At 39.3% G+C, this 12,810-nt stretch overlaps 2 protein-coding genes across 2 annotated transcripts in view; one reads left to right on the top strand and one right to left on the bottom strand.

Annotated features, from left to right (window-relative positions):
- Positions 1 to 1,694, top strand: part of MRPS14 (mitochondrial ribosomal protein S14) — a 44,351-nt gene extending 42,657 nt beyond the window's left edge. The window contains exon 4 of the mRNA XM_081224277.1: positions 274 to 1,694. Within this exon, the coding sequence (XP_081080403.1) occupies positions 274 to 375 (102 nt within the window). The 3' untranslated portion in view covers positions 376 to 1,694. The remainder of the gene's footprint in view (positions 1 to 273) is intronic.
- Positions 1,695 to 1,815: 121 nt separating this feature from the next.
- Positions 1,816 to 12,162, bottom strand: CACYBP (calcyclin binding protein). Its single transcript, XM_081224274.1, has 6 exons — positions 11,917 to 12,162; positions 7,799 to 8,018; positions 5,857 to 5,953; positions 5,531 to 5,630; positions 4,193 to 4,290; positions 1,816 to 2,153 (listed from the first exon to the last, which is right to left on the bottom strand). Exons 1-6 carry the CDS (start codon positions 11,935 to 11,937, stop codon positions 1,997 to 1,999), a joined length of 693 nt encoding a protein of 230 aa, XP_081080400.1. The 5' UTR covers positions 11,938 to 12,162; the 3' UTR covers positions 1,816 to 1,996.
- Between the last annotated feature and the right edge of the window lie 648 nt (positions 12,163 to 12,810).

The following is a 12,810-nucleotide window of genomic DNA, read 5'->3' as shown; positions in this document are numbered from 1 at the left end:
TATATCACTCCAAATTTTTGCCAGTGTTATTTTTGGGAAAGAGCCTAGAAGTAGAATTGTGAATTAGAGGATAAATGCACATATAATTCTGGTAAACTACCAACAACTACTCTTCTGTACAAGTTTTAAGCTTCTCAACCTTTTCATTCCATTACCATGTATGTATTTCCCCATACCCTGAATAGTCCGTATGTTTTAGTTTTTCCAATAAAAGTTAAAATACAGTATGTTTTTATATGTTAAATTCTTTTTATATGTTAAATGGTCACTTAGGGATTTCCTGGTGGCACAGTGGTTAAGACTCCACCTGCCAGTGCAGAGGACACAGCTTCGAGCCCTGGTCCAGGAAGATCCCACACACTGCAGAGCAACTAAGCCCACACACCACAACTACTGAAGCCCGTGTGCCTAGAGCCTGTGCTCTGCAACGAGAAGCCACCACAATGAGAAGCCCGCACACCACAAAGAAGAGTAGCTCCTGCTCGCTGCGACTACAGAAAGCCCATGCACAGCAACGAAGACCCAACACAGCCCAAAAGGTTATAAACAAACCAAAAAAAGGTCACTTACATTCCTTTTTCTAACGAAGTGTTTGTTAATAATTCTCTCAATGTGTCATGTTTTTGGTAATTGTGGGGTTTTTTTGCCATGTAAACATTACTTAGTTAAAATTATCAATATTTAGCTTTGTTACATCCAGATTTTAAGGAAGTCACATAGTATAGTTTTCCCTCACTGAGGTTACTATGGAGTCTTTCAGTACTCATGTGGCTTCACTTTTACATTTAGATCTTCTGATCAGTTTGGAATGTACCCATATGGCTATTTTTAGTTATCTCAATAAGAGCCCATCTCTTCCCCATAGTTTTGAAATGCTATTTACTGTATTCTAAAACTTCCATACATCTTAGGTCCTTTTTATTCTGTTCCACTGGTCTGTTTATTCGTGTGCCAACATCACAGCTTTAATTATAGAGGTTTTATAATGTGTTCAATATTTAGTAATAGTTATCCTATATATTGGCTGTTTTTTTGTTAATTTTAAACCCCACCAAACTTTACCCTAGTACTTTTACCAAATTTTCTTATTAACTGTAGTAGTTTTGGATTTCTCCTCTATGCATTTAATTTGTTCTTTTCTAACTGCAGTGGCAAATAGCTCCAATACAACATAGTTATGGAAATCACAGGCATCTTTCTTGCTCTTACTTCTGATTTTAGGGGGAGTAATACCCTCTGAAATAAATAATTCCCCTAAAAGCCTGACTTTTCTGACATACATCTGGACATCTGCTAGATGATAGGTTTTTATTCAGCAGAATAGATTTTCATATTTATTTTTACTTTACAGTTATTGTTTTTACAAGCCATCTGATCCATGGCAAAACGCACTTACTGGTACATATGTTTGTGTATTCTCAGGTTTTGATTTATTTCCAATTTATTCATAAATATATTTAAATCTAGAGGAAAATATTTGTGATTAGATTATTAGGGCATGATAATTCATGGTATATACATTACTTAAGCTGTGAATAGATCAGTCTCTGTAACAACCATGAAACACAGGTATGAATTTGCATTTTATGCAAAAATTCACATTTTATTTTTATTCTTACATTGATGGGAGCTGATGTCAGGAACTGAAAGGCAAGCAATAACTTTTGTTTCTACCTCTTAGCTGAACAGTAATACGCACAATGTGGCATTTTCATTAGGTAAGATTTGGCTTCTTTACATTTCACACTAGAATACATTACCCTTTTCTTGAATAAAATGACCCGGTTACTAAGGAAACCATCTTTGGAGGGAGTGTTTGTTTAATAAGCATATTTTGTTTAAATAAATCCTCCAGCAGGAAATGGAGGATTCAATGCCTTTACTTAGACTGTGTAAGTAGTTATATGTCAAATTTATCTGTGCAGCTCACCAACATTTCCTTATTGGAAAAACATCAATATTTCCACATCACAGTTCCCAAAAAGACTTTGAAGTCTCAAAATTCTGTATCTCCTTTGGCTTGCTTCTCTCTTGATTCCACCCAGGCTTTATTAATGGTTCGCTTCATATCATCATCTCCATCTTCATAAATTTTCTTTAGAACATTCATTAATCCCTCACTAGGATCTGTTTCAGTGTCGTAGGAGGGCTTTCTATTAAAAAGAAAACACACGCAATCAATAATGGGGAAATATAATATATAATGTACGTGAAACACATAATAATACTACTATATGGAATATAGAAATATATATAAATAATCCCATTTACTAACAAATTTTATATAAATAATCCCATTTACTAACAAATTTTATAGGTATGATTACTAAGTATGAAAAGAGACAAATTAGTATGTAGGAAGTACAAGAGTGGAGGTAAGAGGAAGACAGAGTATCCAAACATACCCTGACAATCAAAACACGCACAAATTCATCTTAAACGATCTATAACCACACTTAGTGCATCAAAGAATGGGCATCAAAAATGGTTAAGGGGGACTTTCCTGGTGGGCTCAGTGGTTAAGAATCCACCTGCCAATGCAGGGGACACAGGTTTGAACCCTGGTCCAGGAAGATCCCACATGCAGCTAAGCCTGTGCGCCACAACTACTGAGCCTGCGCTCTTGAGCCCACGTTGCCCACGAGCCACAACTACTGAGCCCACATGCCACAACTACTGAAGCCCGCGCATCCTAGAGCCCATGCTCCACAAGAGAAGCCACTGCAGTGAGAAGCCCACACACTGCAACGAAGAGCAGCCCCCACTCGCCGCACTAGAGAAAGCCCGGGTGCAGCAACAAAGACCCAACACAGCCGAAAATTAATTAATTAATTAATTTTTAAAAAAAAAACGTAAGGGGTTATCAGGTCTATGGGATTTTAGATTAATTTTTAGCAGGAGAAGTAAGGAAATAAGCTTTCACTTTTCTAAACTTTTAATTTTCTTAAAAGCATGTTTCCTCATATGAAACAATTTGAGAAAAAACAAATGTATGTTATATATGGACACATACTGAAGCTCGTATTTTTTAATTAGGAAAGCCTTCTCTTAAGCCTGAGATACCTGAGTTTTGGGCCTGGTGGTATAGAAGCACAGTCCTCAATGTAGTCAACACTTCTAGTTCAATCAGTGTGCGAACTGGGCTCATTAACCTTATACCTAATTTTTCACTTACCTCATTTATTAAGTGCCAGATTCTGTACTGGACCCTGGGGATACAGTAACAGTAAAACAGGTTCCTATACTCAGGTAATCCATTCTAGATTTAAAAGCAATTCCACAGATAATGCCTAACACCTTAGCCAACCACATCCCAAATGCACACTGGCTATGGGAGGGAGGAGAGAAATGTGGATGGCTAATTGACTCAACGTTGTACAATACCACTGCAGGAAAGCAGAGGAATGTTTTACCTAGGATGGAACTATCTTTGAATAAACATTTTTCAGAATAGCCATTATTAAGTAGGATAAAAATATTCTCTTTTTCACTCTATACCAGTGATAGTGAAATTCTAACTATATATCAGAAACTTCTGTGGAATTAAAAAACCATATATGGGGGCTTCCCTGGTGGTGCAGTGGTTGAGAATCTACCTGCCAATGCAGGGGACATGGGTTCGAGCCCTGGTCTGGGAAGATCCCACGTGCCGCGGAGCGGCTAGCCCCGTGAGCCACAATTACTGAGCCTGCGCGTCTGGAGCCTGTGCTCCGCAACAAGAGAGGCCGCGATAATGAGAGGCCCGCGCGCCGCGATGAGGAGTGGCCCCCACTTGCCGCAACTGGAGAAAGCCCTCGCACAGAAACAAAGACCCAACACAGCCATAAATAAAAAAAAAAAAAAAAAAAAAAAAAAAAAACCATATATGGGTATCTGGGCTACTATGGAACTACTGAAATGGAATCTCTCGGAATGAGCACAGTACCTATATATAAGCACCACTGGCCCAGGGTTAAGAACCAGCACAAAAGAACCAACCAGAAGTACAAAGACCTCCTTAAAAAGCAACTTGCTAGATACATGCCCTCTTCAGGTGCCCTCTGACAAGTGAAAGCAGATATAACTGGGTTAGTCAGAGGACATTAGAAGGTAAATGGTCAAATTGCAGACTATACACCTCCATTATTGGTGAACATCCACAACCCTAGCAGAGAATACATTATAATTCTTAAATAAATGAAAGTAGACTCACTCTTTCTCTTTGCATTCTTTTTCAACCTGAGTCAGGTAGTCCCACCGTGTGTTTTCCGCTTTTTTCCTACATAAGATAAGAACTGTATCTGTCTTAATCTGGAAGAAAAGTGGAAAACAGGTACAACTTAGAACACATTGGAGATAAGCATGAATATTTAGAAAATAATTATTTACTCAATTACTCGAGTTACTGTTACGTACAGGACCCGTTTTAGGTGCTAGTAATACTTTTATGAATAAGCTGGAAAATCATACACAAACTGTAACTCCTTCAAATACTAGGTGCTATCAAGACGAAGAGGATGTTAATGAGTATTGGGGAAGGAACTTCACTAGGAAAGCCTCTCTGGGGTGAAATGTGAGCTGTGGCCCAAGCTCCAGGAAAGAGGGCCTTCCAGGCAGTTGACACAGGGAGAGATGATTCTGGTGTCTTTGAAAATGAGGAGGAGGAATGGCTGGATTCTGATGATTGAAGGAGAGAATAAAACAGTAAGGGGTCAGAGACAGGCAGAAAATCATGTAAGGCAGTATCGGTTAGGGAGTTTGGAAGGTGAGCAGAAACAGCAAGAATATACAACCTTTTGAACAATGATCCACATAACTCTAGGACTCTTGAGTAATACTTCAACATGTGATTAGTGGACGAAGAAGGGAGCAGGGAGTCACAAGTTAATCATTAAATTATATTCTGATATTACCTTTAAGCTGCTACATAACTCTATGTAAACACAGCAGAATGGCACATCTGTGTACCAGGGGCATTAAACTTCATTTATTTAAATTAGGTAGGAACAGAAGGATTATCTGAATTAGTGAAAAATGAATAATATTGTTTCAAAGACAGTTTATTTCAATTTTGTCAAACAAATTATTATTTCCATTGTACAAATGGGAAAACTGAGGTATAAAGTGATTAAGTGAGCTGCCAAAGGTCACAACTAATATGTGATAAAACTGGCATTAAAAACTCAAGTCTCATTCTTAACCATTTTCAGTTTATTCAACACCCTCCTGATTCTAATGCAATATTCTTATAATCTATTTTTCTAGAGCAGGAGCTGGCAAACGTTTTCTGTAAAGAGCTAGATAATTAGTATTTTAGGCTTTGTGGGCCACATGGTCTGTTGTAGCTACTTAACTCTGCCATGGAAACACAAAAGTAGCCACAGACAACACACATACAAATGAGCACTGATATGTTCAAATAAAACAGGGTAAATAAATTCTAGTTCATCTTAATTCTAAACTGGCCAGGTAATTTCATGAGGTTTCACAATATTATGAAAAAAATATTATGACAATTATGACAATATTACAACAAAAAAAGTAAACCTACCTTTTTTGAACTGCCTTCCACAGAGATGGGTTTCAAGAGATTGTTAACAATCATGGAGTAACTCTTCCCATTTAGATTCTTTACCAAAAGATCAAATGACCTACAACACAATAGTGAACACTTTATCTTTCTGGTTCTGTGAAAGGTGCTCTTCAGTCGTTGTGGAAATAAAGCCAGTTTTACTTTAGGATGTGCACCTGGCCATCCCAGATGATAAGACTCAACCTTTAAAGCAGATGTAAAGGATAATTTTAAATTTAAGCAGAATTTTAGAAACTGAAAAGAACCCATAATAAGGCACTGTCTTCCCCATTATGAGAACTCACCTCTCTGTGAAATGCACCTGCACATTCTCAGCGGGGACTTGATGAACTCCAGTTAAGGTAATGTAGATTTTCACAAACTTATCTGACTGATCCCATCCTGGTTAACAACAACAAAAAATGCACCATGAATAAAGTCTGATACTGTCTCTGGAATAGCAAATGCACACAGCTCATAATAAAACTCACTAAGATAAAAATCTAGTAATAGAAACATGAAAGAAATAAAGATATAAGAAACTTTTTAGATGGAAAAATTGAGCTTCAAAGCAGTTAAGTAATCTACCCAAAGTTAGGCATCTAGCTAGTGAAACAACCTGGATTCAAATCCAGGTTTACTGAACACAAAGCCCATGTTCTTTTTATTCCTTAGAGTAAGCAATATGATCGTTAAATACTTCCTTAGTTGTAGCTCATTTCCCCTTTTCATGGATATAATTTTGTCCTATTCCTAAATATTGATAATCTCCACCAAGCTGGATGGCTAAACATCAGCTTTGTCTAATCAGTATTAGCTAATTCCATAATCATTTCTACTTCTCTAAGAAGTTCAACAAATGCAATCCTAGCTTCCTCAATTCCTTTCCCTGATAAAGCAGAATATAAATTTAGAGAGTCAAATTCATACAAATCTGCCAATTTAATTAACCTACCAATATCTAGAAGTTACTTCATTTTTTTTATTATCAAGCTAGTCTCTAACCTAGATGAATTCTGCTAACAGAAAATACACAAAAGTCACATAAAAAGCACATCATATAATAAAATATATATTTATGTATTTATTGTACTATATGACTTTTTCTTAGTCCTATAGAAATCTAGTGTTAATAAAAAAAAAAAAAAAAGATGTTCTAGAGGGTTCTGTACTTCATTTAGTTTCTTCCCATCCATTCAACCCATCCTCCACATTGGTAACTATTTCTCCCTAAACACAAATCTAGGTTCCTAGTTACTATGCCAGAATCCTACCACCTTCAGACCAGTTTCCTATAGTCAACGAAGTACACAGCGTATCTCCTATAGTACTGCAGTACATCACTTAAACACAACACACACACTGCTTTTTGCTATGACAATACCCAAAACGCATGATGCGTTTCACGTCTCATGTCCTTTGCTCATGCAGTTCCCTTCTTTTCTTCATACTTGATGAACTCACCTTTTAAACTCAAATGTCTCTTCTAATTCTCCCTGACTGTTCCTCCCCTCCAGCAGAATTACTTTATCAGCTATATTCTCATAATACTTTATAAATCTCTATTCAGTTAATGAAACATTTATTAAGTACTTACTATGTGCTAGATATTGTGAGCACAAAGAAAAATAAGACTGTCCCTGCCCTCGTGAGAGCTCATTACTCAGACTTCAAGTTGCATTGCTTCCAAAATAAAAAAAGTCTATAATCAATTTAGGGAAAATGGTATTATGACATTGTTATGGTATTAGTTGTACGTCTATGTCCCAACTACACCATGAGCAGGGATTGGGTCTTGCTCACTGTTGTGTATCCACAAGTCCAAGTACAATAAAGGCACATACTAGGTGCTCAAAAATGTTTTTTGAATACAACTGGATTCTCTTCCTCAGTTAGTATCGGTGGTTGTTTGGCAAACAGAAATGCAAAACAGGAAGAAAAACAAAACAAAAAGCTGTGTCCATATATACTGAATATATTTCAGAATAGGTTCCTTCTTGCTGCTACTCACATTGTACTAATCATCTTGCTCTCTTATTAATTTGCTTTTAGAATGCAGCATTTTCTTTTTAATCTCTTAAAAAGCATCTTATTAAATAAGAACTAATGGGTCTTCTCTTTAAAATCGCCAAAAACAAACACTCAAAACTATTAAAAAATTGATTTTGTTAGTGGGTCACTACTAAGGAATATGTTGCTCAGAGGCAGAAAGAACTGTATAGAGCTGTATGTAGGGGCGAGTCATACCATAATTACTGATTTTCACTGTATATCCTGTTGTAATAGGAGCAACCACAGCGGCTGGCTTTTCGTTTTCCAGAAGTTCTGCTTTCCTCTGTGATTTCTGCTGCATCTTGTTCTTGATTTCTGTCTCAATCCTAGATTTTTCAGCTGTCAGGGCATCACGTACTCTTTTTCTAGTGGCTTTTTCCAGCAGCACCTTCACCTCTTCTAGATCTTTCTGTAGCTGTGTTAAAATAAAAGATCAATTAGCTATGATAAATAAGACAATAGTTTGATATTGTGCATATTGGTCATTTCAATTTACTGAATAAGAGCTAAGAATAGGAGGTTCATTTAAATTTCCTAGGGTTGGGTAGCAACAAGGATTCTTTCCTCCAGCCTACTGAATTGTAAATAACTCAAGATTCCTTTCTTTTAAAAAGGAAAACTTAATCTTGAAGTAACAATAGGTAATCAAGCCAAATTTTTCCAGTTTGGTAGACTGTTATCTGCCTTTGTTTTATAACATTTTATTTACAAGATACGAGTGTGATTTATAAACATTTTCTGATTATAACATGAAGAAATCCAACAAAAGGGAATCGTGGATTTCTTTGTAACACCCAGTCCTAGTCATGAGATATTAGGAATTTTTTAAATATTGAAATAAAAGAGATGAGTGAGTACATGGTAAGTGTGATGAAATGCTACAGCAACTTGACTGAGGTAATTACTTTCCGTCAGTGATGGGTCCTCACTGATCTTCCTACCCCAAGTAATACACATAAGAAAGTTTAAATTTTTAAGACAAAAGATAAAAAAATAAAGACATATTTCTTCTTCTAAGAAGTTAGACAACTTCTTAGTTCTAAAGCTCCTGGTTAATTTTACTGTCAAAAGTCTGGGACTTGGTTGCACAGCAGAGAATAAAAACCTGGACAAACAATCCAACATGCAATGCACTCCTGGATCACTGAAAAAGCCACCTGTTTTTTTCTTCTCACGCCAATACACTGCCTACCCAAGTCTATTTCTATTACTTTCTAGAGACAGAGTCAACATTGTGTTAAGTTTAAGAGTTAAAGACACTGTTAGAAAATTAATGGGCTTAAAAGCTTTTTCCCAGTTACTCTCTGACTTACTGCAAATGCATGAGATCTTTATAAACAAGGGACTCATTTCTCTTAAAATGACTCTACATTCTGGCTTGATACTAGCTAGCAATCTGACAGGAAGACTTTGACATTATAGCCTGAGATCATGTAAGGCTCAATATAAAAATCTTTAAATGCTTGGTAACTTAGTATAATATCCAAAGTACAGCTTGAAAGTCTTTAGATTTCTTGAGTCTTAGAAAATGAAAAACAAATGCTTTTCTTTTATCCCAAGTCTTTTATCTCATTTAACTCAGATGCCCTTGTTTCACCTATCTGTAACTGCTAACTTGGTATAAAAAGTCCAACTGTGCCCAGTCTCCTGCCCAAATTCTATCCCCACCTCCCAAAACTCATATTACTAAGAAAAAAAATTGCAAACTCATCTTTCAAGCATAGAACCAAGATGCTTTTAGTTCAAGGCAATCTTTTTTGTTATAATGGCTTTCAAAATTCACATTCATTCTAATAACAAGATGAAAAAAATTAAAATGTTAAATGAGTATATTTTGTTTCCAGAGTAAGGATTTAGTTAAAAAAAAAAAAAAAAGAAGAAAGTAAACGTACAGAGTCTAAACAAAAGGTTTTACTTCTTGACTGGAATAGGAATCCTTTTTCTAGGAGACTCAGAAGAGAACTCTGAGAATTAGGCAAGAGATCCCCAGGCCCTCTTTACAGCCAGTTTGGCTCTACAGTACTACAAAAATAAGATAGCCACTGTAAGTCTGAAGCATTTTACAGCAGGCCTGTTTAAGGTAATTCCTCAATTCTTCTCTGTTATTTGCAGATCTGAAACCAGTAAAATTGATCCCTTTGGTGCTTTTCCTGCACACACATTTAAGATGCCTTAGATACAGCATTTCTTACCTAATTTATCTAATTCACTTGTTTTCCTTATGCAAAAGCACACCTCCCTTTTATCCCTATCCATAAACACATTAAAGCTTTCTCTTCTAATCTATTTCCAAATTCTTCACTAGGAAGCAATAAAACCAAAGTGCCTCAAAATAGGCAAAGACCTTGTGCAGACATTTCTCCAAAGACAGACAAATGGCCCTCAAGCGCATGAAAAGATGCTCAACATCATCAGGCATTAAGGAAGTGCACATTAAATCCACAATGATACACCACTTCACATCCACTAGGATGACGAACAACAACAACAACAAACTCCAGCAAATAACACGCGTTGACGAGGATGTGCAGAAATCGGAAGCTTCAAACACTGCTTGTGGGAATGTAAAATGATGCACTTTGGAAAGGAGTTTAGCAGTTTCTCAAAGTTACCATATGACCCTGCAATTCCACTCCTAGATATGTACGCAGAGATTTGAAAACGTATATCCACATAAAAAGCTGTACAAAAGTATTCATAGCAACACTGTTCATAACAGCCAAAAAGTGGAAATCATCCAAATGTCTATCGATTTATGAATAAACAAAATGTGGTATATCCATAAAAAAGATTATTCTGCCATAAAAAGAAATACATGTTTCACCACGGATGAACTTGAAAACATTATGCTAAGTAAAAGAAGCCAAAAAGCAAAAGGCCACACATTGTAAATCTCCATTTGTATGAAATGCTCAGAATAGGCAAATCCATAGAGACATAAAGTACACTGGTGGCTGCTGGGTGGGGAGGAGTAATGGGAAGTGACTGCTTAAATGGCCACTTAATGCGTTTCTTTTGGGGTTGATGAAAATGTTCTCAAATTATATAGTGGTGATGACTGCACAACACTGTGAATATACTAAAAAGCACTGCACCGTACACTTTAAAATGGTTAAAAACTGAATTTCATCTCAAACAAACAAAAGAAAGTGTCTCTAAATGTATACACCGCAATTAGAAAGCCCCTTACTTTAAAGAGGATTAATACTGAACACGCCAAATGTAGGGCTGTAACGTCACTTCAGCGATTCTTTCCTCAGGGCACATGGTACCACAAGGCCAATCTTTAACACCCAACAAACTTGTGGCAAGTTATCCAGAATAACACACACACACATACTTTTTCTTCATTTAAAGCAAATTCTCAGACTTAAAAAGTCAAATGTGAGATATCCCACTCTTGTTCATATTAAGCAAAAAGATTTCCGGAGAACAAATCTAGTCAATGGATACCCAACACTTTACTGTGAATAACAGTACTGTCATCTTAAGTCAAAAAAGGAGCAACCCAAGTTTATTATTCCCATGCTGTAACTGTGCAAACTAAGTCTCCAAAAAAGTTAAGCTGCCTCTGTTTAGAGTTTAAAGAGCTTAAAAGAGAAAAAGCTATTTCCCACCACTAGTTACAACTAACTTTCCAATTTATTTATTTTTAAAAACGCCTATAGCAGACTGTTTGGTCAAGCACTGTTTTGAACATTCAGAACTATTACTTGGTCTTTACAACCCTATGAAAAGGATACTGTGGCCCAGAGAAGCACCATAACTTGCCCAAAGTCTGTGTAGAGAAAAGATGACTAAGAGAATTTAAGTGCTGGGACCGAAGACTTCTCACCTTCCAACTAACCTCTACCATGAAACGAGACTCAGTTTTTTGTAATCAGCTTTAATTCAACGACGCTTCACGTCCTCAGGCTAGTGTAACGCGGGCGGAAAGGGCCTGAGGATAACGTGAAGGTGACCAGCCCTCAGGTCCACCATCGGACCTACCTGCCGCCGGGAACCACGACACACACCCCCGCTCACCTACACCACCGACCAAGGCTGAGCCGGGGGCATCGATCGTCAACTTTCCGGGAAAAGCGAAGGCCCCGAGGCCCGCAGTAGCCGGGTCGGCAACGGGGCGGCTGCAGCTGGGCGGGTGGGAGGCCGAGGGGAAGCGCGGGAACCCGAGTACGCAGGAAGGCGGTCCGACAGGCAGGTGCCGCTTGCGGCCGCTGGGCAGCTCCGCACGGGAAACGGCGGTGGGGCGGGAGACGGAGCGGAAAGCTCCAACAAGGCCGAGCGAGGAAGATGAAGGCCGGACCCCTTACCTCCTCCACAGTTGAAGCCATGCTCGGGCTGCGTGAGGGAAGGCCCCAGCTGCACCGGCGCAGGGGCGAGAACAGGAAACGCCGCACTGCCCGCGCTCACCCCGAGCGCAGACCGCACCGGCACCTTTCACAGTGGCCGCGGCCTGAGGGCACACCCGAGCCCGCTGGAGATCTCGGCCCGCCTCCCGCACGCGGCGGCTCTAGAACGTTCGCGACTCCGTCGAGGCCGCCCCCGGGTCCCAAGCACCGCCTGCAGGGCTCCGCCCCGCCCCGCCTCGCCCCGCCTCGCCTCTCCTCGCCTGGCCCCGCCCCGCCCACCTCGCCTCTTAGCAACGCTCAACTCTCGCGATCAAACCGGAAGTTCGAGAAGAGAAACGCCTCTACCTCCACGCCCGGGCAACTGTACGTAGTATACTTTGACCCCGTAGGTCCCGGCTGCGCAGTCGCAGCTCAGAACCGCTGCTTTCCCGTACCATAACCCAACCCCGGAACTCACGCACGGATCTTCGGGGGTCCAAGCCGGAAGTTGCCTAGAGAGTCGGCTGTTTCCGTGCTCTCTAGGACCCAGTGCCATCGAGGCGGCCATCTTGTGTAAGGTTAATCTGTGAAGTGCGAGAAAAGGACAAAAAAGGGGAGAAAAGGAAGGCTGTTTATGATAAGACGGGATAGAATGAGAACGTTAAGTGTGCCGGGTCCTGAAGGGAACAGTTTTATTTTCAGTGACTGCTGGCGCTCTGGAGACGTCATGATTTAGCCTGTACGACGTGGTGACGTCATCATGGATTGCGGGAGGAGGTGGGGTTGCGTTGGCCGTGTGACGGGACCCAGTACCCCGCGGGGGAGAAAGCGTGCTAATATAGCGGGCACTTCCATGTGTCACCGCATTTGGGGTCC

Source organism: Mesoplodon bidens (genome assembly GCF_964165515.1).
Source record: "Mesoplodon bidens genome assembly, chromosome: 2".
NCBI lineage: Eukaryota > Metazoa > Chordata > Mammalia > Artiodactyla > Ziphiidae > Mesoplodon > Mesoplodon bidens.
The sequence above is the reverse complement of the archived record's forward strand: the minus strand, read 5'-3'. Positions and strand labels throughout refer to the sequence as shown.